The sequence below is a fragment of the Trichosurus vulpecula genome, chromosome 1 (assembly GCF_011100635.1).
Source record: "Trichosurus vulpecula isolate mTriVul1 chromosome 1, mTriVul1.pri, whole genome shotgun sequence".
In the NCBI taxonomy this organism is placed as follows: domain Eukaryota; kingdom Metazoa; phylum Chordata; class Mammalia; order Diprotodontia; family Phalangeridae; genus Trichosurus; species Trichosurus vulpecula.
In genome coordinates, this window is record NC_050573.1 from 339,573,405 (window position 1) to 339,590,926 (window position 17,522).

The 17,522-nt window shown below is 38.1% G+C and overlaps 1 protein-coding gene across 1 annotated transcript; it reads right to left on the bottom strand.

The window, feature by feature from the left end:
- Nucleotides 1-16,427: 16,427 nt before the first annotated feature.
- LOC118853800 (glyceraldehyde-3-phosphate dehydrogenase-like) lies at nucleotides 16,428-17,280 on the bottom strand. Its single transcript, XM_036764008.1, has 2 exons — nucleotides 17,201-17,280; nucleotides 16,428-17,151 (listed from the first exon to the last, which is right to left on the bottom strand). The coding sequence occupies exons 1-2, from the start codon at nucleotides 17,278-17,280 to the stop codon at nucleotides 16,428-16,430; spliced, it is 804 nt and encodes a 267-aa protein (XP_036619903.1).
- Between the last annotated feature and the right edge of the window lie 242 nt (nucleotides 17,281-17,522).

Genomic DNA, 17,522 nt, shown 5'->3' on the forward strand with positions numbered 1-17,522 from the left:
AGCTGCTAATATCTGTGTAATCCTGACTGCTGTCCTATGATATCTGAATTCTTTCTTTCTGGAAACTTGCAGTAGTTTTTTTTTTCCTTGACCTGATAATTCTGAAATTTGCCTACAGTAATTCCTTGGAGTTTTCATTTTGGGATCTTTTTCAGAAAGTGATCAGTGGATTCTTTCAATGACTATTTTACTCTGTGGTTCTAGGATATCAGTTCTAGGATATCTAGGATATCATTGATAATTTCTTAAAAGATGCTGCCCGTCTTTTTGATCATTGCCTTCAAGTAGTCCAATAGTTCTTAAATTTTCTTTCCTAGACCTATTTTCCAGGTCAGTTGTTTTTCCAATGAGGCATAGTATATTTCTTCCATTTTTTCATTCTTTTTGCTGATTCTTGATGTCTCATAGAGTTATTAGCTTTAATTTGCCCAATTCTAATTTTTAAGGAATCATTATCTCCATTTAGCTGTTCTATCTCCTTTTCCATTTGACTAATTCTATTTTTAAGAAGTTGTTTCCTTCAGTCATTTTTTGTGTTTCCTTTTCCAAGATGTTGACTCTTTTTTCATAATTTTCCTTCATAACTCACATTTCTTTTCCCAATTTTTCTTCACCTTCTTTTATTTTACTTTTAATATTCTTTTTGTGCACTTCCAAGAGGACTTTTTCAGCTTGAAACTTATTCATATTCCAGATTTTGTCTTCACACAATGACACTGTAGTCCTCCTCTCAGTTCATTTCTTTAACTTCCCTAGTAACTTTCCCAAAGTAACTTTCTATGGTCAGGACTCTTTTCTACTTCTTACTCATTTTTCAGCTTATTTCATGACTTTTAAAGTTGAACACTGCTCCTGGGGCATAGTGTACACTATCTCAAGCTTTTGCTCTGGGGGCCAGCAGTCTGTTCACTGGCTTTCCACTACAGGACTTCAGCTGCTTGAGGCTTGCCCACTGCTCTGTGGGTGGACTGCACTAGTTGTGCCTATTGTGCTGGGGTTCCAGGGGTTGCAATTTGCCTTCTATGCTGAGGCTGGAGACCACACTGCTAGCCTGCTGAGCCAGGACTGAGGGGCCTCCGTTGCTGATCTGTGCTGTGGCTAAGAACCTCCTGCTAGCTTGCCTAGATACCATCTCTCCTGGACTGCACTTCCCTTTTAGGCAAATGAGACAAACCTTTCCTGAAGCTTTCTAAGATATCTTAAAGGTGCAAAATGCTTTCACTCCATATTTTTGTAGCTTCTGTCACTCCTGAATCCATTTAGAGGGTTAATTTAATATTGTTTCTGAGGGAAACTGGAGAAAACTCAGGCAACTTCCTTACTTCTCTCCACCATCTTGGCTCTATCCCATGTCTTCCCTCTGTTAATTATTTCCTATTTATTCAGTATATAGCTTGTTTGTTTAAATTTATTTGTATATTGTCTCCCCCATTAGACTGTGAGCTCCTTGAGGTCAGGGGATATCTATTGCCTTTTTATGTATCCTCAATGCTTAGGACAGTAAGTGACATATAGCAGGCACTTAATAAATGTTTCCTCATTGATTGACATACTTGATTCTTTTTGCGTGAGCCAAACACTAATTTTATTAAGACATTTCCCCCAGTCTTTTTAATTCACTTACTTCTCTGATCTTTTAAATTTCGCATCTGTAAATTGAAGGTGTCATCTTAAATGACCTCTATTATTTGCCCTACCTCTATAACTATGATGTTGTGATATCAGTATAAGCTCAAATATGCCCAAGCAGTTCTTAGAGATTGAATTACCATCTGTTACTACTCTGCCTTGGTGAATGAAGTTTGCATATAAGAAGATCACTGCACAGATTAAAACAGCGTCTGAACCAAACACAATACCATAAAAATGGTAGAAGCAATAATATTAACCTATACCAAAACCACCAAACTATATTTCTTAAATGAATGTAGAAATTCTCTAGTTTAGGGTTAGGCTAAAATAGTATCAGAGCTGAAATTAATATCTAGTATAATTCTCAAATTTATTCATAATGTTCTCTTGCACCAATAGTTAGAAGTTGAGAAAACAGTATTTGAATGTGCTGAGATGTACTGACTGTTGAAACATCTTTTTTCTTCTTTTATTTTCATTTTTAACATAAAATAAGCATTTATTTTCCTGCTCTTCTACTTACAAAAACATATGGGTTATAAATGAATTGAGACTCTCAGTTGAGATCCAAAATATTCTTTTACCATCCCTGCCCTAGACCTTGGGAAATTATTGTGAGACATAAGATTAGTTACTTAGTTTTCATTCAGTAGTCAAGGAACACTTATTAATTGATTACTCTGTCAAGAAATCTGCTAAGCACTGAGAATGCAAACAAAGGCATTTTTCTTTATTTCTTATTTATTAAATTTAGCTAAAGATTTCCTGAATTAGGTAAAATTATGAAAAAGAAAGAGAATATAAAAAACCTAAATTTTATCAGAATTCTTGGCTTTGTATTTCATTTTCTAACAACATTATGGAGCACTCTAAATTGAATTTATTTGAAAGGTTCAGTTCAAATGTTGTGGTCATTACTGTGTGACACTTTAAAAGTGATCAAAATGTCACAGAACAGGAAGACCCAGGGGAATGATAGCACTGACCATTTGTTGCTAAGGACCAAATGCTACATAACAGAGCCACCTCTCTGTTAGGAAGTCTCCCAGAGGGATTTTATTAGAACTCTACTCTTGTTCTTCCCTTCTTCCAATGGTAAGCAGAATGTGTATTTTTTTTAAGTTGATAGTTTCAAATTTTAAGGAGAAAAAGGAGCTTAATTGATATTTCAGGTGACCATGAGTTAGTTGATACTTAAGAAATTTCCCTAGGGTGTGAAAGTATGGCTAAATTGTTTTTAAAGTGTAAAAGAGTTGTATAGATATACTTTTTTCAGCTCATCTATTAATGTCTGCATCAATTTCAAAGAAATGATATGCAAATTTCATTCTTTGAGTTATTCTGTAAAAAACAATATGAAATATTGAAAGAAGATAAAAGTTGGAAAAAAGTGCAAACCCCTATAGTCAGATGAGTAGTGATCATAAGCCAGTTCAACATTCCTTAGATGTATAATCAATTAAACCATTCTAAACCTCAAATTTTTTATTTAAAAAGAAGGATCACTTCAACCTAGGCCACGCATGTATCATTATGTATAACCCTTCCACAATACTCATGTTGTGAAAGGCTAACTACATTTTGATCCTTCCCAACCCATCCCGCTAAGGAAGGGAAAAGGGGATGAGAGGGGAGGGGGGTGATAGAGGGGAGGGCTGACTGGGGAACAGGGCAACCAGAATATATGCCATCTTGGAGTGGGGGGGGGAGGGTAGAAATGGGTAGAAAATTTGTAATCCAAACTGTTGTGAAAATCAGTGTTGAAAACCAAATATGTTAAATAAATAAATTTAAATTTAAAAAAAAAAGAAGGATCATAAGATCTTTACTTTTTCTTAATAGATCTGTGATTCACTGGCATCAGAAACTCCAAGTATGGAAATTCCCTCTACCATCACAGTACCTGACTTGCAATTGTTTTTTGCAAGTTTCCTGGACACTAAATAGTTTAATGACTTGCTCACATTCACACAGTTTTTGCCAGAATCAGGATATAAACTAAGATTTTCCTAGACTCAGGCCTTCCTGACAATAGTAAGTTATAATCAGATATTATTAATATATACTGTACTACCTCTCCATGGGATAAAGAAATCAGATCAAGAGTGGAAAGGGACCTTATACTTCATTAAGTACAAACCCTTCATTGTAGATATGGGGAAACTGAGAATACTAAGATGTGTACTACTTAATTGATAGGGTTGTTGTAAAGAAATCATTTTGCAAAGTACTATAAGATACTGTTGTTGTTGTTGTTGCCAGAGGTAAACACTGCCCTACCCCTTAAGATAGCAGCAACTAATGTCTACTAGTCAAAATGTCTGCACAAACATAATTATCTTAAATAGAAGTTTATTGTTTTGCAAAATTACTTGTGAGAAGCAATCTTTAATAATGTTTCTCCTGCAATAATTCATTTATTGAGTTTTTATGAAATATGAGATGTGTACTCACTAATAATATTTGTAAGAAATATAGAGTCTATCTTATGAAAGTATAAAGAAAGGAGAGATTTAATCATAATTGCCAGTTTCTGCAGAAGCTCCTGTTTACTGAGGATATTGTACTCAAAAATTGAATTCTAAAAAACTAGAGAGCCTGGATGAAATCAATCATTACACAAAAGAGATCTAACAAGTCATCTACATAGAAGAACATATAGATAAGGAATTAATTTTTTTCTAGGTGATGACATGCAGGTAGAAAACCCATAGAAATAATCCGTTTTTTCTGTATGTATACAAATGCATATATTTATAGGTATAGACACATATATAAATGCATACTTGCATACATATTAAACACATGCATAATGAACTGGGTGCAGAATTTAACATGAGAAAGACCTCAGGTTGGATTACATATCAAAAAATTCTGTATATTCAATAAACTTTTTAAATGAAAATATAGAATTGTAGTAGTCTAAAACTAGAAATTACAAAGCTCTCTACCATATATATTCACATTTTTCTGGCCTCCAAAACTCAGACTGGTCAGATAACAAAAGTAGACATAGACTTTAATACTATCACCTGTGCTCTAGAATGACTATAGAATCTATTGACTAGAACTTTTCCCACTGAGAAAAAAATTTATTTCCCCTAGGAATAAAATGGTCATCAAGAAAGTAGGTCAATTCATTGACTTTATGGTGGAAGAGATAGTTTCAGAGTGGAGAGGAATGATTGTGCTTCTCAAAATGTTTTCTAGAAGATGGTGGCTGGAAAGCAGGGACTTGGCTAAAGTGCTCCCAAAGGTCCCTCCAACCACTTATAAAAATATCTCTGAACAAATTCTATAACTGCAGAAACCACGAAATAGAAGAGGGAAGCAGGACACCAGCCCTGAATAGCCTGGATGGTGGGTGGGTAAGGTCTATCACAGGAGCTAGGAGCAGAATGGGGCAGAGCCAAGCGTGGCCTGAGCCTGGACCAACTGGATCAGGAGCCAGCCAGAACATTCAATAGAGCCACGAATCAGTGAGCTGTGGCAGTTACCAGACTTCTACCCCACAAACGCCAAAGACAACAGAACAGGTTAGTGGGAAAAAGCTGCTGGGACAAAGTGAAAGGAGTTAGCAGTTAGCCACTGCTCCAGGGGGGGAGGGGCAGGGGAGGAGGTGATGCAGCTCTGAGGTTCCTTCCAGAGCTACAGCTATAGCTCCTTCTGGCCCCAGGCCCAGAGCAGGAGTATGGTGCCTGCTTAGATATGAATCAAGGTCCAGGTTGGCAGTTCTTGAGGAAGGAGGAGCACTAGTGTGGCAGAGCTTGCCATGTAGACAAAGCTCTGAAAACAGGAGTGCAGCCCCTCAAGCTTGGGACAAAGCACTCTCTACTCTACTCTACAATACCCCAATGGAAAGCTCAAGGGTCAAGTAGTTGGCTGGGAACATGGCCAGGCAGTGAAAACAGTCTCAGATTCAGACTCAGACTTTGGAATCTTTCTTTGGTGAAAAAGAAGACCAAAGAGTACAGCCAGGAGAAGCCAACAAAGTCAAAGAGCCTACATCAAAAGACTCCAATTAAAACATGACTTGGTCTTAAGGCATGGAAGAGTTGAAAAAGGATTTGGAAAAGCAAGTAAGAGAAGTAGAAGAAAAATTGGGAAGAGAAATGAGAGTGATGTGAGAAAACCATGAAAAGCAAATCACTGAGTTGCTAAAGGAGATTCAAAAAATACTGGAGAAAATAACATCTTAAAAATAGACGAAGTCAAATGGCAAAAGAGCTCCAAAAAGCCAATGAGGAGAAGAATACCTTGAAAGGCAGAATTAGCCAAACGGAAAATTAGGCCCAAAAGACCAATGAAGAAAATACTACCTTAAAATTTTGATTGGAGGAAGTGGAAACTGGTGACTTTAGGAGAATTCAAGATATTATAAAACAGAACCAAAGGAATGAAAAAATAGAAGACAATGTGAAATATCTCATTGGAAAAATCACTGACCTGGAAAATAGATCCAAGAGATATAATTTAAAAATTATGGGACTACCTGGAAGCCATGATCAAAAAAATGAACCTAGATATCATCTTTCAATGAATTATCAAGGAGAACAGCCCTGATATTCTAGAGCCAGAGGGTAAAATAAAATTTGAAAGAATTCACCAATTGCCTCCCAAAAAAGATCCCAAAAAGAAATCTCCTAGGAGTATTATCACCAAATTCCAGAGCTACCAAATCAAGGAGAAAATACTGCAAGCAGCCAGAAAGAAACAATTTGAGTATTGTGGAAAAACAATCAGGATAATAGAAGATCTAGCAGCTACTACATCAAGGGATTGAAGGTCTTGGAATATGATATTCTGGAGGTCAATGGAGCTAGGATTAAGACAAAGAATCACCTACCAAGTGAAGCTGAGTATAGTGCTCCAAGGAAAATATGGATTTTCAATAAAACGGAGGACTTGCAAACTTTCTCAGTGAAAAGACCAGACCTGAATAGAAAATTTGACTTCAAAACACAAATATCAAGAGAATCCTGAAAAGGTAAACAAGAAAGAGAAATCACAAGGGACTTACTAACATTGAACTGTTTTTTTTTTCATTTCTACATGGAAAGATGGTGTGTATAATTCATGAGATCTCACTATTAGGGTAGCAGAAGAGAATATAAATATATGTGTATCTATATATGCATATCTATATATGCATATATACATACATATATATGTATATATATATACATATTATATATAAATATATGCATATATATATATATATATATATATATATATATATATAGAGAGAGAGAGAGAGAGAGAGAGAGAGAGAGAGAGAGAGAGAGAGAGAGAGAGGGGGCACAGGGTGAGTTGAATATGAAGGGATGATATCTAAAAAATCAAATTAAGGGATGAGAGAGGAATATATTGAGAGTGGGAGAAAGGGAGAGATAGAATGGGGTAAATTATCTCACATGAAAGTGGCAAGAAAAAGCTGTTCATTGGAATGGAAAATGGGGCAGGTGAGGGGGAATGAGTGAATCTTGCTCTCATTAGATTTGACTTGAGGAGAGAATAGCATACATACTCAGTTGGGTATCTTACCCCACAGGAAAAAAGGAGGAAGGAGATAAAAATGGAGGGATGATGGAAAGGATGGCAGATAGGGGGAGGAGGTAATCAAAAGCAAACACTTTCAAAAAGGAACAGGGTCAAGGGAGAAAATTGAACAAAGGACCACAGGATAGGAGGCAGCAAAATATAGTTAGTTTTTCACAGCATGAGTATTGCGGAAGGGTTCTGTGTAATGATACACAGGTGGCCTATGTAGAATTGCTTGCATTCTTAGGGAGGGAGGGTGGGTGGGGAGGGAAGAGGGGAAAGAATTTGGAACTCAAAGTTTTAAAAGCAGATGTTCAAAAATATTGTTTTTGCCTGCAACTGGGAAATAAGATATACAGGCAATGGGACATAGAAATCTATCTTGCCCTACAAGAAAGTAAGGGAAAAGGGGATAGTGGGGAGTGAGGTGACAGAAGGGAGGGCTTACTAGGGAATGGGGCAATCAGACTATAGTCTTTGAGTCTTGCTATCTTGGATTGGGGGGGAGGGTAGAAATGGGGAGAAAATTTGTAATTCAAAATCTTGTGGAAATCAAAGCTGAAAACTAAAAATATTAAATAAAAAATAAATTAAAAATGTTTTCTATATGAAAAACACAAAACATCATTGATTCACCCACATCAAAATTAAATACAAACAGACAGAATATATGTAGACCACTGTGAGAGAGAATTTAAAAGTTATTGTGAAAATAGGTATTTCTGATGTGACAAATAAAGAGCTATATATAAAAAATGTTAATAATCCCCAAGGACGCACAACATGGAGCTTTTTAATTTGAGAAATAAAATTCTAACATAAATTGGAAATTCAAGCTTTGCTTTTCCACAGATCAATTGTAAACAAATGAATTTATAGTCTTTTACTTCTGCAGTTAAACTGTATAGAAATAAGTATAAGAAGGGTTTTAACACAGCATTAGAATAAAAATGATAAATGTTATTTAAAGTATGTCACCCTAATAAATTTCCTTATACTTTCACTTCTGTTGGTTTGCAGTACTATATTTTCTACTAACAGATTCTTAACAAGCCTTCCAAATTTATATAACCAAGGAAAATCTTATAAATGTTAGTGGAAAAGGAACTTTTCGATAATCAGTTCAAAAGAACATAAAACCATAATGCTAAATTTTTAATGTGGTACTGCCTTGTGTAGATATAAAAAGACAGGTGCTTTGTGCATGTGGATCAAAAGTGCCTGTTCAAACATGATTTTCATTGCATGAATATTAATTGGGAATAAACCAGAATAAAAGAAATAAGATATAACTTTCCAGACATTATGCAATACTAAAAGAATGAGGGATACTTTTCACAAGATACCTCAGTAAAAAGGTAAATAAAAGTCCAGATTTTTCTCATTATCTTAAAACATCTAGAAATGTAATTACTAAAAGAAAAAAAATCAAAGATTAGAAAAAAGGAATACCAATTAGGTAAAAATCATCATCAACAACAACAAAAATAACAAGAGTAGAGCCAACAGAGAGAAGTCCCTTTAATCAATTGAACACAATTAAAAAAAGTATGCAATAGCTATAGTACTCTAAATTTCATTATGAGTCTAATTAGATCTTGATGAAAAAAATTATTCCACTAGAATTGTTAGCCAAAAATAAATATTATACATAGCCTTCCAATTTTGATATAACAAACAATTTACCAGGAAAGGACATCTCCAAGGGACAATCCAAGAATCAGTGATCTAGAAAAAAAAGTGAAAGACAAAAAGAAACCATGAATATCAAATTTCATTAAAATATAAAAGAGAATGTTCTGTATTAGAAGCAAAGGGCAAAACTTAGATTAATAGAAGCCACATTTCACTATCCACAGAATGTCATATGACCTCTTCTCTCCACCCACATAGTCATCACTAAGACATTTTTATTACCTCTTAATTATAATATTTGCAACTTCTAACTACTTCCTCTGCTTTGAATCTCTCCCCAGTCCAATCCATTCACCAATCAGCTATCAAAGTGACTTTTCTAAAGTGTACATATGACCATTTCATTTCCAGTTCCATGAACACTAGTGGCTCAGTATTTTCTCCAAGATTAATCAAAAATAACCTTGTTTTGCTAATCTCCTCATAGCCTGTTCTCTCCCTACTTTTCCAGTCTCTTCATACTTTTATTGTCTTCATGCAGTCTTCAATCCAATGACAGTTATCTACTTGAAGCTCCTTGAACACTTGACTCCATCTTCTGTATCCATGTCTTTGCACATATTATACCCTATGCTTGAAATATTCTAACACTTTGACTTTTCCTCTGATTTCATTCCCTCCCTTCACATTTCAGACTAAATTTTATTTAATCAAAATGACCTTTGCCTGCTTCTCCTAGTTGCTAATAGTTTCACCTCTCAGTGCTTTCTATTCTTGTTTGGGACTTTTTATGAACCTAGTTGTTTAAATGGTAGCTCCCTCATTAGAAGAATAGTTCCTTGAGAGCAGGGACTATATTTTTACCTTTCTTTATATGTTTGGAATTTAGCCCAGTACCTGATACAAGGTAACCCCAGAATAAATACTTTATTTGCATTTCTGTGACTTGATTATTCATATGAATTCTCTATCTTACCCACCTCCAATCATTAGAATGTAAGCATATTCACTGGAGGATCTGGCATACTGTTTGCTATTATCGAGTTGTTTCAGTTGTTTCCAATTCTTTGTGATACAGTTTGGGGCTTTCTTTTTTGTTTTTTTCTTCTTAATTCCATGCTTTATTATTTAATAATTTTTACTTTTCAGCTTTGATTTCCACAAGATTTCCAGTTACAAATTTTCTCCCCATTTCTACCCTCCCCTCCACTCCAAGATGTCATATATTCTGATTGCCCCATTCCCCATTCAGTTCTCCTTTCTTTCACCCCACTCCCCCTCCCCCCATCCCTTTTCCCCTTACTTTCTTGTAGGGCAAGACAGATTTCTATGCCCCATTGCCTGCATATCTTATTTCCTAGTTGCATGCAAAAACAACCTTTTTTGAGCATCTTCTTTTAAAACTTTGAGTTCCAAATTCTCTCCCTTCTTCCCTTCTCACCCACCCTTCCCAAGGAGGCCAGCAATTCATCCTAGGCCACATGCATATCATTATGTAAAACCCTTCCACAATACTCATGTTGTGAAAGATTGACTATGTTTTGCTCCTTCCTAAACTATCCCCCTTAATTGAATTTGCTCCCTTGACCCTGTCCCTTTTAGAAAGTGTTGTTTTTGATTACCTCCTCCTCCTGTCTGCCCTCCCTTCTATCATCCCCCCTTTTTTATCTTCTTCCTCCTTCTTCCCTGTGGGGTAAGATACCCCATTGAGTGTGTATGGTATTCCCCCCTCAGGTCAAACCTGATGAGAGCAAGATTCACTCACTCCCCCTCACCTGCCCCCTCTTCCCTTCCTACAAAACCAATTTTATTGCCACTTTTATGCGAGATACTTTACTCCATTCTATCTTTCCCTTTCTCCCTCTCTCAATATATTCCTCTCTTATCTCTTAATTTGAGTTTTTTTAGATATCATCCCTTCATATTCATCTCTCTCTATGCCCTCTGTCTCTCTCTGTCTCTCTCTGTCTCTCTCTTTCTCTCTGTCTCTCTCTCTCTCTCTCTCTCTCTTCTCTCTCTCTTTCTCTCTCTATATATATATATATATATATATATATATATATATATATATATATATATATATATTATATATACCCACACATATATACACACACACACACATATACCTACATATACGCATACATGGACACACATATATGTATACATACACACACACACATATGCATATTCCTTTCAGCTACTATGATACTGAGGTCTCATGAGTCATGCAAATCATCTTTCCATGTAGGAATGTATACAAAACAGTTCAACTTTAGTAATTCCCTTGTGATTTCTCTTTCTTGTTTACCTTTTCATGCTTCTCTTGATTCTTGTGTATGAAAGTCAAATCTTCTATTCAGCTCTAGTTTTTTCACTGAGAAAGCTTGAAAGTCTTCTATTTCATTTAAAATCCATATTTTGCCTTGGAGCATGTTACTCACTTTTGCTGGGTAGGTGATTCTTGGTTTTAATCCTAGTTCCATTGACCTCTGGAATATCATATTCCAAGCCCTCCGGTCCCTTAATGTGGAGGCTGCTAGATCCTGTGTTATCCTGATTATTTTTCCACAATACTCAAATTGTTTCTTTCTGGCTGCTTGTAGTATTTTCTCCTTGACCTGGGAGCTCTGGAATTTGGCAACAATATTCCCAGGAGTTTTCTTTTTGGGATCTTTTTGAGGAGGTAATCTGTGGATTCTTTCAATTTTTATTTAACTCTCTAGCTCTAAAATATCAGGGTAGTTGTCCTTGATAATTTCTTGAAAGATGATATCTAGGTTCTTTTTTTGATAGTGGCTTTCACGTAGTCCAATAATTTTTATATTATTTCTCCTGGATCTATTTTCCAGGTGAGTGGTTTTTCCAATGAGATATTTCATATTGTCTTCCACTTTTTCATTCCTTTGTTCTGTTATATAATATCTTGATTTTCATAAAGTCCCTAGCTTCCACTTGCTCCACTCTAATTTTTAAGGTAGTATTTTCTTCATTGGTCTTTTGGACCTCCTTTTCTATTTGGCTAATTCTGCCTTTCAAGGTATTCTTGTCCTCATTGGCCTTTTGGAGCTCTTTTGCCATTTGAATTACTCTATTTTTTAGGGTGTTGTTTTCTTCAATATTTTTTGAGTATTTTTTTGGGTCTCCTTTAGCAAATCATTGACTTGTTTTTCATGGTTTTCTTGCAGAATTCTCATTTCTCTTCTCAATTTTTCCTCTACCTCTCTAACTTGCTTTTCCAAATCCTTTTTGACCTCTTCCATGGCCTGAGAACAGTTGATGCTTTTCTTGGAGGCTTTTGATGTAGGCTCTTTGACTTTGTTGACTTCTCCTGGCTGTATGTTTTGGTCTTCTTTGTCACCAAAGAACGATTCCACAGTCTGAGACTTAATCTGAGTGTGTTTTTGCTGCCTGGCCGTGTTCCTAGTCAACTTATTTGACCCTCGAGTTTTTCATCAGGGTATGACTGCTTGCAGAGTAAAGAGTACATTGTTCCAAGCTTGAGGGGTTGTGAGATTGATTTCAGAGGTATTTCTATACAGTGAGCTCTGCCACAACAGCAGTCCTCCTTCCCCAAGAACCGCCAACCAGGACCTGATTCAAATCTTCAGCAGGCTCTGCACTCCTGCTCTGATCCACCACTTAATTCCTCCCACCAGGTGGGCCTGGAGCTGGAAGCAACTGCAGCTCTAGTTCTGTAGCTTCACCTCCCCCTGCTGCCCTGGGGTGATGGCCGAACTGCCAACTCTTTTCACTCTACCCCCGACAGCTTTTCCCACTAACCTTCTCTGTTGTCTTTGGTCTCTGTTGGTTTGTGGGTTGAGAAGTGTTGTAACTGCCACAGCTCACTGATTCAGGGTGCTAGTGCCTGTACCGCCTGGGTCCTGATGTGGTTGGTCCTGCCCTGCCGCCCCCCACACTGTGCTCTGCTCTGCTCCCAGCTCCGTGTGCAATAGACCTCATACAGTGATCATCCAGGCTGTCCCGGGCTGGAGCCCTGCTTCTCTCTGCTATTTTGTGGGTTCTGCAGTTCTAGAATTTGTTCAGAGCCATTTTTATAGGTTTTTGGAGCATCCTGGCGGGGAGCTCACACAAGTCCCTGCTTTTCATCTGCCATCTTGGCTCTGCCCCTTGCTCCAATCTAATTTTTAAGGTAGTGTTTTCTTCAGTTGTCTTTTGGACCCCATTTTCCACTTGGCTAATTCTGCCTTTCAAGGCTTTCTTCTCCTCATTGGCCTTTTGGAGCTTGTTTTGCCTTATGAGTTAGTCTATTTTTAAGGTGTTATTTTCTTCATGTTTTTCTTGCATCACTCTCATTTCTCTTCCCAATTTCTCTTACTTGGTTTTCCACATCCTTTTTGAGCTCTTCCATGTCCTGAGACCAATTCACATTTTTCTTGGAGGCTTTTGATTAGGCTCTTTGACTTTGTTGACTTCCTCTGGCTGTACGTTTTGATCTTCTTTGTCACCAAAAAAGATTCCAAAGTCTGAGTCTGAATCTGAGTCCATTTTTGCTGCCTGTTCATGTTCCAGCCAATTACTTGACCCTTGAGCTTTTTTCAGGGTATTTCTGCTGGTGGAATACAGAGTACTTTGTCCCAAGCTTGAGGGGCTGTGCTGCTGTTTACAGAGCTACTTCTAAACAGCAAGGTTTGCCACACCAGTGCTCCTCCTCCCCCAAGAGCTGCCAGACTGGACTGTGACTTAGATTCAAGCAGGCTGTGCACTCCTGCTCTGATCTGCCACTTAATTCCTCCCACGGCGCAGGCCTGGGGCTGGAAGCAACTGTTGCTAAAGTTCTTCAAGCAGCCCCACAGCTGCACAACTTCTGTGCCCCCGGGCCTGGGGCCTATCACACACTCCTTTCACCGAAATCCAGCAGTTTTTCCCACTAACCTGCTCTGTTGTCTTTGGTGTTTGTAGGTAGAGAAATCTGGTAACTGCCACACCTCCATGATTCAGGGTCCTACCACCCATTCTACACAGCTCCCAGCCTGGTTGGTCCTGGCACAGCCCATGCTGTGCTGTGCTCTGTTCTGCTCCCAACTCCATGTGATAGACTCTTCCCAGCAACCATCCAGGCTTTCCTGGGCTGGAGCCTTGCCTCCCTCAGCTATTCCATGTGTTCTGCAGCTCTAGAATTTGTTCAGAGCCATTTTTACAGGTGTTTTTAGGTACCTGGGGAAGAGCTTAAGCAAGTCCCTGCTTTATAGATGCCATCTTGGTTCTACACCCTTGGGGTTTTCTTGGCAAAGAAACTGAAGTGGTTTGCCATTTCCTTCTCTATTTTACAGATGATGAAACTAAGGCAAACTAGTTTAAGTAACATGCCCAGGTTACACAGCTAGTAAGGGTATGAAACCACATTTGATCTCATGAAGAAGAATAGTTCTGACTCAAGGCCTAGTACTCTACTGTGCCACCTATTTGCCTGCCTGGAATGAAGTAGAGTCTTAATCAATGTATAATGACGGATTGATTAAATGATTAGTTAACTGATGCATAAATGGAATTTTTATTGGTTCCAGAGCTTACAGGCCAAAGATAAAGTATTATATGGAGGTATATAACATGCCAAGCAAATCTAGATAATGAAGGAAACAAACCAAGTTGAAAAACAATGTCATGTGTTCAAGGAGTGGTGAGCAAAGTAAAGTTACCAGATTTCATGATACTAGTAGAAGAGTAAAGTGTAAGAATAATGAAAACGTAAGAGGAGCCAAGTTACAAAGGACTTTAATAGCCAAATAAGGCATTTTATATTTTTTCTTGCAGGAAATAGGGAGACTATATTAGATTAAATAGGAGGATGACATGGTCAGAGCTAAACCAAAGAAAGGAAGCCAAGGGGGGTGACTGAAGGAGTGATTCGATGCTTAGAGAAACTAGGAAGGTTTCCCTGGATGGCATTGGCAAGCGGGCAGTGGTGGAGTTGTCCAGAGACTGTGGAAATAGAGAAGTCTGAAGATATTTCTAGCTGGAATGGACCTTAGAAAACATAATTAAAATGAAGCACTGAACAGTTAAGTTACTTGACTAGAGTTATACAGGAAGAGATATAATTTGTAGTCTGGTTTCCCAGCTCCTCATGCTTATTAAATAAGAAAAATAACAACAGCTGAAAGATGACAACACTTGTTGCTGGAAGTGTTGAAGGAAGAAAGAGACTCAGACTCACTGTTACAGCTGAGAATTTCTCCTGTCATTCTGGGAAACATTTTGGAATTTTGCAAATTAAAAAAAAACCGAATTATTCTGAGAAGTATGATAAAACTGTGCCATAGAGCAAGAGATTATTGAGAATGAAAAAACAAGATCTATGTATTTGTAAATATTTATAACAGAGTTTTTGGATAATAGAAAGCATGATACAAAATTGTCGTTGCTGTCTGTTGTTGTTTTACATCCTTGATTCTCAAAGAAGACCAACGATATCAGGAAGGTGATGTCTCGACTGGCAAATGAATTGGACTTCAGCAAGGCAAGGCTGTGTAAAATCATCATCCTCACTCACTTCTCCAGAATCATTAGAATCCAATGACAAGGCATGGGTCAGGATCATTCTAGACAGCCCCGGATAACAGTGAGAAACCTTGGCCTTTTTCAACTAAGGTCTTTCCCAGGTCTCAGTTTGTCTGATGCAACACCCATTCAGTGATTAAAGGTTAGGTAAGAATTGAGGCAAAAAATGTCCCTAATTTTCCTTCTCAAAAGAATCAATTTAGGGGAGGAAGACCCTCAGTGTTTCAGACCAGAACAGAAACATTTGCTCTTTACACTCACTCCTAGCCTTAAAAACCTATACAAGGAACAAGGGAGGCTTGGGCTGGAACATATTATTGGCCAGTCAGGGAGAGCCAGAGCGACTTGGGTTTAAAGGAATAGTGAAGTAGTTCCATTTGAGTCCCATTGGACTTTATCAAAGCTTAGTTTTACAGAGCTATATTTCAAGAAATCATAAATGAAACCATAAGAAATAAAAGAATTAATTGTCCCAGGTTTTAAACAATGATAGGATAAACAAGTAGGGAAGAAAAAAGAAACATCTAGTCCCTAAACTCCAAGATATCTTGCAAAGTATAAGCAATCAGAATTTATATTCCTTTGGACAGCACACCTGCATCTAAGGGATTTGCTCCCCCCCCATACCTGTACAGAGAAAGAGAAAGAAACAAGGAAGGAAGGAAGGAAGGAAGGAAAGAAGGAAGGAAGGAAGGAAGGAAGGAAGGAAGGAAGGAAGGAAGGAAGGAAGGAAGAAAGGGAACAGCAGCATTGCCCAAATAGAACTAGCTAGCTGGGTCCCCAGTGAGACAACTCCTACTGCTCACAGATTTGGTTCATCCATCATTCTTTTTTTCCATTGAATGTGGTGACTTTATTGATTGTAGACAACACAGGACTCTAGGCTTCTCCCTGCTACTACAGGGGTGCTTTGGAACAAGGATGTGAATGGGATACAAGGTTCCCAGTGTAGGAATGTAGGTTAGAAATATAGCCTTCCTAGTGGTGGATCTCCTTTTCTGGCTGGGGATGAAGGTCCATGGCTTTCCACCTTATTTCTTGGAGGCCATGTAGATCATGAGGTCTACTATATGGTTGCTATAACCATACTCATTGTTGTATCAAGAAATGAGCTTGGCAAAATCATCATTGAGGGCAATACCATGGCCAGCATCAAAGGTAGAAGAATGGGTGATGCTGTTAAAGTCACAGGATACAACATGGCCCTCTTTGTAGCCCAACATGCCCTTCAAGGGTCCCTCTGATTCTTGCTTCATGACTTTCTTTGTATCATCATATTTGGAAGGTTTCTCCAGAAGGCAGGTCAGATCAACAACAGATACACTGAGAATAGGAACATGGAAGGCCATGCCTGTGAGCTTCCCATTCAGCTCAGGCATGACCTTGCCTACAGCCTTAGCAGCACCAGTGGAAGCAGGGATGATATTTTGGGCAGCACTATTCCCATCATGACACAATTTACCAGAGGGGCCATTTACTGTCTTCTGGGTAGTAGTAATTGCATGGATTATAGTCATGAGTTCTTCCATAATGCCAACATTGTCGTGAAAGACCTTGGCCAAGGGGGCCAAGCAGGTGGGAGTGCATGGGGCATTACTGACAACCTTAAGGGAATTATGACATTTCTCATGGTTCATTCCCATCATGAACATTGGGGCATAAGCTGAAGGGTCAGAAATGATGATCTGCTTGGCTCCACCCTTCAAGTGAGCCCCAGCCTTTTCCATGGTGTTAAAGACTCCAGTGGACTCTACAAAATACTCAATTCCAGCATCTCCCCATTTAATATTGGTGGGATCACTCTCTGTACAGAGAAAGATGGAAGGAAGGAAGGAAGGAAGGAAGGAAGGAAGGAAGGAAGGAAGGAAGGGCTTTTCTATTGATCATCAGCTTCCCATTCTCAGTCTTGACAGTTCCTTTGAACTTACCATGGGTGGAATCATATTGAAACATATAAACTGTGTAGTTGAGATCAATAAATGGGTCATTGATGACCACGATGTGTACTCCCCCTAAGGTGAATGCAGCCCTGCTGTAAATGGCTTTGATTTTCTTCAGGCCTCTTCCATATCTCCCAAGGGATGCTATGTGTGGGGTCCTGGTCTCATGACTTCACAACAAATCAAGATGGAAGGAGTTGACACCCTTTTCTTCAGGCATAGTTAGATACTTTCTTTCCATTATACATATACTTA